The sequence below is a fragment of the Cynocephalus volans genome, chromosome 12 (genome assembly GCF_027409185.1).
Source record: "Cynocephalus volans isolate mCynVol1 chromosome 12, mCynVol1.pri, whole genome shotgun sequence".
NCBI classification, from domain to species: Eukaryota; Metazoa; Chordata; class Mammalia; order Dermoptera; family Cynocephalidae; genus Cynocephalus; species Cynocephalus volans.
In genome coordinates, this window is record NC_084471.1 from 84,489,732 (window position 1) to 84,505,951 (window position 16,220).

At 38.9% G+C, this 16,220-nt stretch overlaps 1 protein-coding gene across 1 annotated transcript in view; it reads left to right on the top strand.

Moving 5' to 3' along the window:
• The window catches only part of OVCH1 (ovochymase 1), a gene marked incomplete at its 5' end in the record, with an annotated part of 73,527 nt that overhangs the window by 16,659 nt on the left and 40,648 nt on the right, over positions 1-16,220 (top strand). Inside the window, 5 exon segments of the mRNA XM_063115698.1 lie at positions 4,416-4,423; positions 7,372-7,442; positions 7,887-8,082; positions 12,211-12,259; positions 12,261-12,363. Of these exon segments, the coding sequence (XP_062971768.1) occupies positions 4,416-4,423; positions 7,372-7,442; positions 7,887-8,082; positions 12,211-12,259; positions 12,261-12,363 (427 nt within the window).

Consider the following 16,220-nt stretch of genomic DNA (forward strand, 5'->3'; position numbering starts at 1 on the left):
CTTGATGAATACAGATGCAAAAATCCTCAATAAAATACTAGCTAACAAAATACAGCAACACATACGCAAAATTATGCACCACAATCAAGTGGGATTTATCCCAGGGATGCAATGTTGGTTCAACATACGCAAATCAATAAATGTGATACACCACATCAATAAAATCAAACACAAGGACCATATGATCATCTCTATAGATGCTGAAAAAGCATTTGATAAAGTTCAGCACTCATTCTTGATGAAGACCCTCTATAAGTTAGGTATAGAGGGAAAGTATCTCAGCATAATTAAAGCCACATATGACAAACCCACTGCCAATATCATCCTGAACAGGATATCATTAAGAACAGGAACTAGACAAGGATGCCCACTCTCACCACTCTGTTCAACACAGTGTTGGAAGTACTAGCCAGAGCTATCAGACAAGAGAAGGAAATAAAGGGCATTCAGATGGAAAAGATGAAGTCAAACTGTCTCTGTTTGCAGATGACATGATCCTATATATCGAACAGCCTAAAGCCTCTACAAAAAAACCCACGGAGTTGATAAATGATTTCAGTACAGTAGCAGAATACAAAATCAACACACAAAAATCAGTAGCATTTCTTTTCTCCAATAGTGAACATGCAGAACGAGAAATCAAGAAAGCCTGCCCATTTACAATAGCCACCAAAAAAATAAAATACTTAGGAATAGAGTTAACTAAGAATGTGAAAAATCTCTATAATGAGAACTACAAACCACTGCTGAGAGAAATTAGAGAGGATACAAGAAGATGGAAAGATATCCCATGCTCTTGGATTGGAAGAATCAACATAGTGAAAATGTCCATACTACCCAAAGTGATATACAAATTCAATGCAATCCCCATGAAAATTCCAGTGACATTTTTCTCAGAAATGGAAAGAACTGTCCAGACATTTATATGGAATAACAAAAGACCATGCATAGCCAAAGTGATTCTGAGCAAAAAAAATAAAGCTGGAGGCATAACACTACCTAACTTTAAACTATACTGCACAGCTATAATAACCAAAACAACATGGTACTTGCATAAAAACAGACACACTGATCAATGGAATAGAATAGAGAATCCAGAAATCAACCCACATACCTACAGCTATCTGATCTTTGACAAAGGCACCAAGCCTATACACTGGGTAAGTCTCTTCAGCAAATGGTGCTGGGATAACTGGATATCCATATGTGGGAGAATGAAACTAGACCCGTACCTCTCACCATATACCAAAATCAACTCAAAATGGATGAAAGAATTAAATATACACCCTGAGTCAATAAAACTTCTTAAAGAAAACATAGGAGAAACTCTCCAGGAAGTGGGACTTGTCACAGACTTCATGAATACGACCCCAAAAGCACGGGCAACCAAAGGAAAAATAAACAAATGGGATTACATCCAACTAAAAAGCTTCTGCACAGCAAAAGAAACAATTAACAGAGTTAAAAGACAACAAACAGAGTGGCACAAAATATTTGCAAAATATACTTCTGACAAAGGATTAATATCCAGAATATACAAGGAACTGAAACAACTTTACAACAAAAAATCAAGTAACCCAATTAAAAAATGGGCAAAGGAGCTAAATAGGCATTTCTCAAAGGAAGATATATGAATGGCCAACAGACACATGAAAAAATGCTCAACATCACTCAGCGTTCGGGAAATGCAAATCAAAACCACACTGAGATACCATCTCACCCCAGTTAGGATGGCTAATATCCAAAAGACTGTGAATGATAGATGCTGGCAAGGTTGCCGAGAAAAAGGAACTCTCATACATTGTTGGTGGGACTGCAAAATGGTGCAGCCTCTATGGAAAATGGTATGGAGGTTCCTCAAACAATTGCAAATAGATCTACCATATGACCCAGGGATTCCACTGCTGGGAATATACCCAGAGGAATGGAAATCATTGTGCTGAAGGGATACCTGTTCTCCAGTGTTTATTGCAGCACTATTTACAATATCTAAGAGTTAGAACCAGACCAAATGTCCATCATCAGATGAGTGGATAAGGAAACTGTGGTATATCTACAGAATGGAATACTACTCTGCTATAAAAAAGAATAAAATGGTGCCATTTGCGACAGCATGGATGGAACCTAGAGAAAATTATATTAAGTGAAACAAGTCAGGCACAGAAAGAGAAGTATTACATGTTCTCACTTATTTGTGAGAGCTAAAAATAAATAAATACACAATAAACTGGTGGGGGAGGGAAGAAGACACAACAATCACAGTTCCTTGAAGTTGTTACGACAAGCAAACAGATATGAGGCTGTTCGGAGGGAGGGGGAGGGGGGAGGGAGGTTTCACTTATGGGCCACAATAATCAACCACATTGTATATTGATAAAATAAAATTTAAAAATAAATAAATAAATTTTTTTTTAAAAAGCATTGTTCTTCCTAAAACATGGTTCATTTCAGTGGACAGCACAATAGAATCCACCACCTTGATCACTGGACCTCTAAAGGAACTAAAATTTTGGCTAACTTTTAAAAACGTTTTTATATTATGAACTATGATATGAAAGAATGTACATAATATAAATGTAGTTTATGGAATTAAGTTACAATAATTAAATTTAATTAATTTAATTTAATGTACATTGGTGTTCCCACCATCCAGTTCAGGAACGATCCTTACACTAACCTTTCAAGACCTCTTAGAGTCCCTCCCAAGAAGTAACACTGTGCTAAATTAGCTAAATTTTGTATTCATATTACCTATGCTTTTTTTTTTTTTTTTTGCTTTAACACATGTATCCCTAAAACAGTACATTGCTTGGTTTTCCTTGGTTTTGATCTTTATATAACAGAAGTGTAGTTTATATTCTTCTGTGAGTTGCTTTTTATCCTCACAGTGTGCTATGTAGATTAAGCTATGTGGCTGTGTATAACTATAACTTATTTGTTTTCAGTCCAGAGTAGTTAAGTCAGTCACTTGTAGGTAGGTTCTAGACACGGGTATTTTTGAAAAGCTCCCCACATGGTTGCAGATGGGGTCAGGAACTACTCCCTGTCTCTCAGACCCCATCTTGACCCCATCTTGCTTGCAGGGGGCCAGCCCCACTGCTTTTCTATTGCTCAGACATGCTGAGCTCGCTCATGTCTCCAGGTCTTTGTAGTTTCTGTTCCCTCTGCCATTTAGGACACCCCGTTACATTTAGTGGTCAAGTCTCTTTCGGCTTCTCTTGGCTGTAAGTTTCTCAGGCTTTGCTTGGTTTTGATGTCTTTGGCCATTTTGAGGAGTATACCTCTGGTATCTTGTAAAATGTCCCTCAATTGAGTTTGATATTTTTCTCACAGTTTTACTGAGGTTATGGATTCTGGGGAGAAAGACCACAGAAGAAACATACCATTCTTATCACATCATACCAAGAGTGCCTTCTGTCAACATAACATCACTGATGCTAATGTTGATGATCTGGCTGAGGTAGTGGTTTCCAGTTTCCTCCATTGTAAAGTAACATTTTCCCTCTTTCCATACTTTTTGAAAGCAAGTCACTAAGGATAGCCCACACTTAAGGGGTAGGGCAGTAAGCTCTATCTCTTTTGAGCAGGAAGTATCTATATCAATTATATGAAAGTCTTCTGCATGGGAGATTTGTCTTTTCCCTCATTTACTTATCAAATCTTCTGTATCATTATGAATTCAGGGATTTTTTTTGTAATTACTACATATTTATTTTGTTGATCAAATTGTTTCAGCTTTGGTATTGTGAGCTCTTCCAAGTTGGCTTCTGTGTCTCTCTGATATGCTCCCATCTTTGTGTGACACTACAAGATGCTCTAGGCTCATCTTGTGTATTCTCTGCTCAGTCACAGAATCAGCCATTTCTCTAAGGAGCCCCCATCATTGTATTGGAGAATGGTGTGAGAAATCATCTGGGTGCTGGGTAAACTAGTCACTACTAGGGTGACATGGCTTCTAGGCTCTCTCAGCTGATCTAGAAAATATAGGTATGTATAATCATATCTATCTGTATTTATACTAATCTAAATGTGAGTTCATATGATGTTTCTAACTCTAATCCAGTACAACATGGAATTCATTCAAGGCCATTTCTCCTGCTTTGGAGAAGTCCATTTTATAACAATTCTATTAAAGTACATTTTTATGTACCATGGGAAAAAAAACCCTCAACAGTAGCTGATGGAGTCAAAATTAATGTATTGGAAAAGACAAATATTAGTATTGAAGTCAGAGGCACAAAAGAAGCTGTGATAGATTCCCTTTTCAAATTGTGCGGTCTAGTCATGAACTTATGTGATGTACCATGACACCTTGCAGCAAGATACAGAACAAGCAAAACCATTCTCAACACATATATTCAACTTGATGTGCCAACTAAGATTAATAAACACAGTCAGCTGTAAATGTGTGTGAGCCATTTAAGTTAACCACAAGAAGATTTTGCATCTAATTTCATCAGTAACTACTTGATTTCTTTAAAAATATTTAATAGTAATGCTTTTGGAAAAAAGGCACTTAGAGCAAGTTATCAAGTAAAATCTAAACTACTCTCCTCATTTCACTAACCCATTCTTCTTTAGAAGTAATCAATATTAAGAATGTTTTGCCTGATTTTCCATTAATATTTAATCACATATGCATGTATTTTATGGTATTTATATATGTGACATATATTTCATAAGTTTTTGTACATAACATTGTCTTATGCTGATATGGAAAATGTCTGTATGCCTCATTTTTTTTACCTCTTCATTGTCGCCTAATTTCTTTGACCAGGGAAAGGTCTTTTTAAAGCTAATCCTTGAAGTGTACAGATCTTTTCACCAGAAATGTTTTAATATGCTGGTGTTTAAAAAAAAAAACCCCACTCATACCTGCCTTTGTGGGAACTCTTGAGCTGATTCCTTCATGGACTTGTATCTCTCTGCCTCACCTTCTTCCACCTCGTAGACATCAGGGCTCCACTTGCCATTGAAGGGGGCTTCCAAGTATCCACATCCATTGAAAAGGGCAGTTTGTCATGGAAGATAGGGCAGTTGGGGAGATAGGCAAAATATGGGAGCTGAGACAGACCTCATTTTTGCTGCAGGTCCCCAGGTGACAGACTAGCTGACATTGTTTGGTAGTGTTCTGAAGATAAGTACTGACAGCAATATAGTACCCCTCCCATACAGCTTCCCCAGCACTAGTTACCCTAAGTATTTGTTCTCAAACTTTAGCACACACCAGAATTACATGGAGTGTTTGCAAGTCCTTAAGTCTGATGTGGGGCCTGAGAAGTTGTATTTCTAACAAGCTCCCTGGTGGTGTTCCACACTTAGGGAAAATCTGGTGTTCTCATTTTCCTAATTCCACACTGGTCTTTGTGCTCATGTAGGAGTTTTAAGTTACTGGAGGGGACTAAATTCACTCTGCAGATATACTTTGGAATCTTTCTTTCTCAAACCTAAATCAGCTTTTTCAACTTTTGCTTATTTCTTTCTGTAATTCAATAGTGGCTCTTTCTTCTGCCATAGCAGTAAGTGACACATGTCTCGTTGTTGGGTTGGGGATAAGACCCTAAGGATATGAGAGAGGAAAATTGATTATAGGGAGGTGGAAAGAAAGGGTGAAGAAATTTATCATTTGATACCTTGAGATATTTTCCCACTGTTGGAAAAATCTCAGGCTTTGTTGCATTATAAAGGACACAGTCAAGCCCTCCCCCGTATCTGTGGGTTCTAGATGTGTGGGTTTGGCCAACTGCAGATCAAAGATATTTTTTAAAAATTGTGTCTGTACTGAACATGTACAGATATTCTTCCTTGTTATTATTCCCTAAACAATAAAGTATAACAACTATTTACCATAACATTAGGTATTACAGGTAATCTAGAAATGATTTATGTGCATAGGTTATATGAAAATGCGATGCCACTTTATATCAGGGACTTGAGCACTCACAGAGTTTGGTGTCCAAGGGAGACCCTGGAGCCGATCCTCCATGGATACTGAGGGGCTCTGTCGTGTGCCTTTTACCCAGCGTTCTCTTTTAGTGATCTACATTATCAACTCTACCATGATTTTTATTATTTCATTGTATCGTGTATACTGTCTTCCATACAAAGAAGTAGAATAGCTTTAAGAAGTAAGTTTCTTCACTACCAAGTAATAAGTTAGAGGGTGACTTTGAAAATAAAGTTTAGTCTTTGCACTAGAGTGCATGGCAGATAATAACAATGCTAATGGCTACCATTATGGAGTCATTACCATCTGCAAGGTACGTGCCGAGCACTTTGCCTGACTTAGCTCCCTTAATAAAGGCATATTGCAACACATGAATAAGTCCAACCCATCATGTAAGGAATTGAAATGAGCACGGTTATGACTAGAGAGAAGATGCTTACGTGCATTAAGAAAGTCCTTTGAATAAAGTGTATTGAAAAATAATTTGAATGACTTTACTTTTCCTGAAGAAAGTTTTGGGAAAAAAAAAAAAAAGAATTAATCTCCAAGCAGAAGTGACAGTGTGTTTGTGGCAGCTGAGGGACTCTTTCCTCAGATATTTTTCAGGTGGAGATCGTGATATGGCAAATTAATGGTGTTGGTTCATGCTTTTTAGCATCTTTTTACAAGTATATTGGAAGTGTATACATCTTAAATTTACAGTTAGAAAAATTTTCACAAAGTAAACACTCGTGTAACCCACACCCAGATCAAGAAACAACATATTACTAATACCAAGCAGCTCCCCTTTGCTGCCCTTTCCAGTCATCAGTCCTTAAAAAGTAATCAGACCCTAATTTCTAACACCTTAGGTGAGTTTGGCCTATTTTTTAACTGATAAATTCTTTCTAGCCTAAGTTTCATCAATTCTGATGATTTGATAAAAGATGAAAATTTGAGGTATAGCTCTGTGAGGTATCTGGATAATTTTGAACAGTAAAACATAGGCCAGAAGCTACTCATGACAAATGTAATTTTTTAAATGTATTCTTATATCACTGTGAAATTAAGGTTTAATTTTTCTTTTTAACTTAAAAATAGCCTTTGGCAATATTTGGTAAGGGCTTCAAAGATATTTATGGCCCAAAGAAGGGGGAAAGATACACAATTAAGAGCTCTTCCTTCCATAGATCAGGAGGCTGTGTGGCACCCTTTGTTGGGAGATCACCCTGAGGCACCCAGACGGGAGTGAGTGTCACCTGGCTGAACTGAACAGTGCATGTCGTAGGGCGATATGGGTTTAGACCTAAAAAAATAAAAAGAATTGCAAAGATTGACTTATGAAAAAATAACAAATATGAATAAAAACTACATAAAAATCGAAAAAAAAAAAAAACCCAAAATGTATTTTCACGTCAAACTTTCATTGTTCTTTTTTCTCCAAGAAAATTATCCACTCTTCTGGACTATTATCATTAGGGACCATGACAGAACCCTGACAGAATCAACTGAGCAGGTGAGAAATGCTTTTAAAGGCCATTCTCTCTGTGCTCTAAATGTTGTCACATGCCAGGGAATACCTTTAGCTAAAATATGTAATTACTAATTTCCTAGCCCTCTTTTGTACTTATCATTTATAACTACATCTACAGATGCTATTTTAGATCACATTTTAAGTTGAGAATTTGGTGAGATGGGTCATCAGGAAGTGCAAATTCAGGTCCATTTACACAGGTCTATATAGTTTTATTTCTCCAGGACCATCAATTCTCAGAAAATGGTTCACGGTTTCCTGCAAGTTATAAACCAAGATTGCTCTTTTAAATTTAGAACACAGTCATCTTCATTGATGTATGGAAATAGAGAGATTTAGGGTTTATTTTGGACCATTATGCCAGGAAGTAGCTTGACTCTTTGACTTTTATCTTATAATTAATTGGCTTGCTTGCCATTGATACAGGTGAGAAGAGCCAAACACATCCTGGTTCATAAAGACCTTGATATGCAGAGCTATGACTCTGACATTGCCCTAATACGACTGAGCTTTCCTCTGGAATACAACTCAGAGGTGAGGCCAGTGTGTCTCCCACACGGCACAGAGCCTCTGCTTTCCTCCGAGATCTGTGCTGTGACCGGATGGGGAAGCATTAGCACAGGTAAATCTTTTACTTTCTCATGAACATTACTGCTGGTTCTTATTTTTGGAAATAGATCATGGACATGATAGCAAGCAGTATCTGCTTTAGCCCCTCCTCTTTCTGAAAGATAGAAACCATATTTTATTTAGCTGTAATAGCTCAGCAAGTGATTAGAGAATGAGCTATTTTAAATATTTTCCTCAGGATAAGTTAGATTATAAACAGATTAGATCCAGGTCAGCAAACCTTTTCTTTAGAAAAGAGCCAAATAATTGTCTGGTCAAGATGTTGGAATAGACAGTCCCCAGCATCACTCTGTCCCACAAATCAACCAATTTACAACTATATAAAAGCAATGACAGCCAAATTGGGGCTTCTAGAGCTCGGGAAGAGGAGAGACCTATGGAGTGCATGAAGGCAGAAGAAGTCATGATGAGAGAAAGAAAACACTGCTCTGACCATTGCGAGCCCTGGCTGTGTCCAGGCTGGAGCTGCTGAGTGCACAGAGCAGGAGCTGACAAAAGCCACAGCTGTGCCCTTCTGATGAAGTTGCTTGGAGGTGGCAGGGGAGAAGAGGGCCTTGGCGGTCCCAAGGCCAGCAAGACCATTAACAGGGTTCCCATGGACCCACATAGGACCGAGGAGCCACAACAACTGGTAAAATGGAGCCACTCAGAGGCCAGTGAGTCATCACAAGGGACTAGAGCACGGCCCATCCCGTGGGAAGTGTTTGGAACACAGACAGTGGGGGAGATGGGCCCACTGGGGGAACACTGGGCACAGCAAGGACAGCTGATCTGCCCCCCAATCAGCACAGGACCACTCAGAGGAGATTGGCCAGGGATATAGAATTGCATGTGGTGCAGTTTACTGAAAAGACTCAGGCCCAGACCAGTGTTTCTACACAACCCAGGTGCACCGAATTTCACTAGAACCAGAAGTACCTAAAAAGTCAACCATTAAAATCTGAGCTGCACAAAAAGCCTTCTCTAGGGAATCAGCAGCAAAGCAACAATTTAGCTCAACCACAGAGCTCACATGCTGGTCCCCACAGGAAGTTCCCCCATTTTAGAAGTAAGCAAAGGACAACAAATTAGTTCCTGCACAGAGTTTGAGTAGTGGAAACAGCAAATAATCCAACACAGAACTGAAAGAAAAAACAAAGTACACAATCAGAGACAAAGTTTGATATTAACTAGTAAAGGTCTCATTTCACCAAAGAACACCTGTAACACCTAGAAGGACCAGAAGTCCCCTGGGCTACCAAGCCAGAAAGGGGGCAGGGCTGGGGGTCAGCCTTGTCCCCCCAACACCCACACCCAGTCCCAAGGGTGGGGGCCTCCATCACACCCCCCAACAAGCACAAACACCCCAGCAACAACCACCAAGCCGCTGCAGGAAGCGCTCCAGGCTCTCCCAAGCTGGAGTGGTGGGGGGCCTTAGGCCTAGGTCACGCCCCCGCAACATGAGCAACAAACCCAGAAATGACCACTGAGCCTCAGCAAGAATGGCCCTGGTTTCCTGAGCTGAGGAGGTGGGGGACAAGGGCTTTTGCCACACTCCCCTGACATCTGCACCCAGCCCGGCAAGGACCAACCCACTGCTGGAAGCCCCCCAGTCTCCCCTGTGGGAATGAGGGGGTGCCATAGGCCTCAATCCCACCCATCCTTCTTCCTCCTCCTTCCATCCCATTTCCTTCCCTTTTCCCCCTCCCTCCCAACTGCTCTACAACAACATGGAATGTAAAAAATATATATATTAATAAAACAAAAATAAGCAAATATATAATAAATAAAAAAAGAGCCAGATAACAAGTCTTTTAGGCTTTACAGGCCATATGGTCTCTGTTGCAAATACTCAACTCTGCTATTGCAGTGTAAAGCAGCCATGGAGAATGTGGAACAAAATGGGGATGGCTATGTGTCAGTAGAACTTTATGTATGAAACTTAAATTGTGCATAATATTCATGTGTTATGAAATATTCTTTAGATTTTCTGTAATCACCTAAGAATGTACAAACCATTCTTATTTCATGAATTGTACAAAATAGGCCTGATTTGGGGGATGGTATAGAATTGACCCTCTGGCAATAGTTTGCTAACCCCTGGGCTAGATTATAGAGTTCTTAAAGACCTAAATTTGTTTTTCTTTCCCTGTATAAGACCATTTTCCTTGTATATTTGTTGTGTTCTTTATTTGGAATCTGTGAGCTTGAAGGAGAAGGGAATTTATCTTTGACTGCTTACTGTGTTCACGTTAGCAGCTACCTGCAGCCAAATTACATTTTCATAAAATCCTCATACCCACCATATGAGGAGCTTTTATCATACCAATTTTACAAACGAGGTGGTTACATCCCAAAGGTTTAAGTAACTTGCTAGTATCCCATGACTAATAAATATCAAAGCTAGGACTGAAGATAAGCATGGCTCAGTTCTTTCTTGAATGGCTTGTTATTACAGTTAAAATAAAATATGAACTCTTTTTGTAAAAAAAAAAAAAAAAAAAAAAAAAAACCAAATAAATAAATAAATAATAAAACATGAACTCTTTAGCCTGGCTTGGAAACCTCTATGTGATTTGGCCTCCACTTACCCTCCGACATCATTTCTTCTGTCCCCTTGGTTAATCTTTAGGCACCGTGGCCTTCTTTCTTTCTCTTAAATACCAACCTTGTTCTGCTTGGTGAAATTCTGCAATTCATTTCCTCCCACTTGGAACACTCTTATTAAGGCTACATCCTCATCATTCCGTTCTCAACTGCAACGTCCCTTCCTTTCTCTGATAACATTGCTGCAGTGGGACTGCCCTTCTGTCATATTCTGCACTACCCAGTTTTATCATCTTATTGCACTTAAATGTACTTGGCATTACTTTATGTCATCATTTTCTACCTCTGACCCGTTAGAGTGGGAGCCTCTTGGAGGCAGATCTGTCATTCGCCACTCTCTCTCCAGGGCTAGAAATGTACGTGGCATAGAGTAACCATTCAGTAACTATTCACTTACTTACTGACTTCAAAGCACTTGAATAAACATGCCTGCTCTCTAACACCTTCAGTTTTCACCAACACCACGATGACCGGATTACTGAAAAGTGCTTACCGTCTTATAGAAGATGAATTCAGTTTCTAGTTGTGACAAATGTATTCTTGAGTTTTGAGACATGGCCAGCCACATTGATAGGGATGGTCCCTGAAAAGAGGATATTTAGTACATTGAAAAGAATGCAAGATGAAGAATTGGACCTAGGCTCGAGTGTTAGTTCTGTCCCATAAGATCTATGAGATCAAATTTTCAGAGGTCTGGCTTTTTGTATTCATGAGATCAGTGTTACTAACCTACCTCGCAATGTTGGAAGAAAGGGCTTTATAAATATTAAGGTACTGCATAAATGTAATTTTTATTTTTCCCAATTTATTTTTCCTATTTTGTAGGGCTACAAAATACTAAACTTAACTTTTCTTAAGTAGCCATAAATCTACAATGATAGAATAAGTCATGCAGAACACATGTTAACATAGGCCTGCCTGAGGGTCCAGTATGTGAAGAAATTCTTTAGTGTTCATTAATAGTATTAATGTAAATTGGAGACAAGATTAGACTTCAGTGATACATGGGGTCTTCAAAAAGTTCATAGAAAGATTCATATTTTAATTCCATTTTTCCATGAACTTTTTGAACTACCCTCATAGAGGAAAAAGAAGAATATGATTTTGGTTTATATTAGGATATCATATAAGCATATATTATATATTTGTAAGTGTATATTTAAATAATATGTATTTTAATAAATATATATAACCACATAAGTCACATATAATGCCATTTCTTGCTAAATTTTTTTCTAAATTCTTATGTAGCAATATTTGATATACTAAAATTTAAATAAGAAATAAGCTAGAAAAAATGTTTCTAGTCTTGTTCTCCTGCCAATGTCCTCCCTTTAAAAGATACCAAATGTACAAATGAAGACATGAGGCATGAAACACTTGTATTTTTTTATTCAATATTCTACATCAACTCAGGCAAAACTGAATGACTGCCATTATGCTGGTACAGAGCAGGTCTGAACTTACGTATTTCTTGTACGTCACTTGTTGCTTGCTTCATCCAGCTATCTCTCTGAGTCTGTTTCTTAATTAGATGGTGGCCTAGCAAGTTGCCTACAGCAGATTCAAGTGCCCGTGGTAGAAAGAGGTCTGTGAATGCACTTACTATTCTGCTCTTCCAAGAGAGATCACCGAGAAGATGCTCTGTGCTGGCTTTGCAGTGTCTGGAGGGAAAGATTTCTGCAGGGTGAGAGGATTCTGATTTTGCACAGGAAGATAGAAGGTTGTCATCTGCTGAGAGTCTCCTTAGGCAGGAGGAAACCACTGTGAAAGCCATGGATAAGCAACTTGACCTGTACCTCAAACATCACACCACATCCCTACACAAAGGCCAGTGGAACAGGAAAAGTAAGTTACTTAATCCAAAATTGCTGAGGTGACTGGGAATGGCCAGCAGCAGCTGTGCAGCCAGAAAGGCCAATGGGGACACAGAGAAGCCCATGAGAAGGTAGGAGAAGGCAGCTTCGCTACCCAGGCCTGAGAGTGGGAGGATGTGTTCAGATCCATGTAAGGCTTTGGGAAAAGGAAAATGAGCAATAAAGGTTCTAAATTTATGTATCCTACTTATTACTTAAAAGTCTTATTGTCTTAAATTATTACTAATCTCCGGTGTACTCTCAATTCTCCATTGCAGATTAAGATAGTCACGAAGAGGACAACAAAACCTTTGAAAAAGTGTTTTTTATATTCAGTGAAAAATCACAAAGCAATAGTTTGATTTCAGTGAGATTATAGCAGCACAAAGCTGTCCAGATCTATTCACATGTCAGTTGGGCAAGCATGCTATTGGCAAGTTCAGAATCAACTAAGAAAAAGACAGAATATGGATGAGTGGATTGCAGAATACCAGCTTTAATATTCAAAAAGTCAACTGAGGAATGTGACTTTACATATACAACCTAAGCGTTTCCAGTACTCTGCATGCTCACCTCCAATCCCTAGTCTAGATTTGGGCAGTTCACTTGAGGGAATGTTTGGGTTTGTAGGGCAGACCCACGCCTTATTACTCATACTGGTCAGAGGTAGAGAGGGAAGAAAGAATCCATCTGCTTTTGCAGCTTTTTGATAGTTCCTCCACCCCCCACCCCAACTCAGGCAAGAAACATGAACCAATGGACGCCATCGCCATGGGGAGAAGCAACCGGCGATTAATCTAGATGGAAGTCCTTCCATGTGAAAACAGGCGAGGAGGAGGCCCCCCCCAACACTGAATGAGTTTATTGTAATTAAATCCTTCCTTTCATGGCGACAAGCACTACTTAAATTTGTCTTAATGTTGCATATGTTAATTGGCATTCCCCAGAGCAGACCCTGAGACAAGGATTCAAGTGCGATGGTCTGTTTTAGGAAGTGTGGGTATCACCGGTAAGACAGCAAACCAATGGTACAGGGGACGGGAGGCAGCCAGTCTAGGATGTGATGATGCCAGCTACCACCACGAGGGACTCGAGCTCAGTCCTGCAGGGAAACTCTGGGCAGTGATGCACAACGCATGTGGCACATTTATCCCAGCTGAGGAGTGAGGAAGCTGGGATATTTATACACTACTTCCCAGACATCCTAGTTTGAGGACTACCGTGGAAGGGTGTTGTTAATTCCTCAGCATTTCCCACACTTTGGACTGACTCATGAGTGGGGCGGGAGAGTGGGGAGGAGCCGCTGGGCACAGAGCCAGACGTGGACTATGAGATCTGAGGGATATGGGAAAGGCACGCCCGCTGTCTGCTGGAGTACATAAATGTTATCTTATAAAAATCAGATAGAAAAGTACTCTACATTAATGTGTTCATTCTTCCCCTTAGTCCGTAGTGGAATTCAAGGGATGTTTTTTCTTTCTGCCTTGAATCACAGAAGTCACAAACGGGTGGGTTGTCTCTGTCATATCTGACAGCATCTAACATTAAGGGATGGTCTTAATTTGTGTCCAGAGCAAGAAAAGAATAAGAGGGAGGTTTAGAGAGATCCATGTCATAGGTGATCCAAATATCATGATCTCAGTTGGCACCTGTTATTTCAGCTACTGTCACTTTGGCCAAATTCACTGGCAATACAAGGAAAGGAAAATAGAAGCTGAGATTCTGACAAGTAAAAGTGGCTAGCTTTCTTTTACAAAGAACACTGAATTACTGAAAGGGTGACTTTAGAAACTTGCTTTGACAAAATGAACTCTAATACTTCTATCAGGTAATTCGGTTCTCCCCTCCCGTGTGTGCTCAGAGGTAATGAACCTGCTAGTGTAATTTCTCATTCAGGAAGGCCAAAGTAACAGTGCTGGAATGTGGAGACATGGGGGGTTAGATGTGTGCTGTAGAATCCTGCTGTTCTTTGCTCACCTGATCTTAGATTTTTTTATTCCAAGTTCTTTTGACCTATGCAGTGATAGATAGTATGTCCTGTTCCTGCTAACTTTTCTGATCTACTTCATACTGTTTTCTTCCTTGCTCACTATGTTTCAACCACACTGATTGCCTTCTAACCGCCCAAATTGCCATGTCCTGCCTATCTTAGGGCTTTTAGCCCAGATATGTCTTCTACATAAAATACTGTTCCTCCAGGTTTTGAAAATCTGGCTCATTCTTATCCTTCATGTTTCAGCTCAAATGTCATTGAAACTGCAAACACACGTGTGCACATGTAGGCCCAGCATATACCTGCCTTTATTCTCCACCATCTGCTCTGAATGTTTCCTTTATAGCTACTATTCACCATCTTATTTGTTTATACTCTGTCTTGCTCAGTTGGTAAGCCTGGCTCGCAGCAGGCACTGAATTTTTTAAATAAAAAATACCCATTTGTTTGTGAATATTTACCATGTGCTAGACCCTGTGATAAGTGTTGGCAATAAATTAGACAGGCTCCTTATATCATGGGATACTTGGAATTACCTGAAAAATTATGCGTTGGATATGTGTTGGCACTGAAAGGACGAATCATTAAAAAAAACTTTTTAAACCCCCCCAAAATCCTGACAGAATGCATTATTTTCAAACTGGAAGGGGTTCTTGAGTATAACCTTTCTTTATATGAAAAAAATGAGGCCCAGAGAAAATGTTAATTGTTTTACATTACAGACTAGAGATTCTACCTCTTTATTCCCAATTTAGGGTTCCTTCTTGAAATTCTCCATATAAAATAAACAGATCTCAAACATGTGCCCTCAGCTCAATTTATTTTATTTTATTTTTATTTTTTTAGCTTTTTATTTTTATTTTTTATTTATTTTTTATTTTTTAATTTTATTTTGTCGATATACATTGTGGTTGATTATCAATTTATTTTATAAGAAAATTAAATAAAGCATTTAGTTTGGTCTTACATGCATTTGTGTCCATCTCCCTCTTTCCAAAAGGCCTGATTGGAAAGATTACCTTAAAAATAATGAAAATTGGTATGTTTTAAGGCTTGTTTTTGATGTATCTTCTTCAGAGCACTTCATCTATTAAGGAAACATCTATTAAGCATTTATTATGTGTCAGGTATTGTACTACGGCCCCTAGGATACAAAGATGGATATGATGTAATGCCTGCCCTTCAGTGGGGCATGTGATATAAATGGAAATATGCAAAAACAAGTGCATTGTTGGGTGTTGCTACCGACCGTCACATTGAGCCCAGAGAGACATGTATAAGATGTTAGTGCTAATTAATAGGTGGATATGTGCAATGTATATATTTTGGTACCCTTAGTAACAATATCACTTTTCTTCAAAATCTTCCTTTCTGCTTATAATTTAATTTCAACAAAGCAAGTATTTTGGGGTAGGACTGATAAGATAACTTCCCATCTATTTGAGCTTCTTGATGCTGTTGAATAGTATTTTTGCCTTTGGTGGAGAGAAAAGAGCACTGGACTCTGGCAGGTGACATGGGCTCAGTTCTATTGCTGCCACTAGCTATGTGTGCGAAAGGGAACAGATCACTTCTTTCTGTGTATGTTTCCACATCTGATATCAGTTCAGCCCTTAAAATCTCTAAAATTGTGTAACAGGAATCTACAGGTAAGCTGAAATAAAATTAGGACGAATACATTTTAATAAATACTAG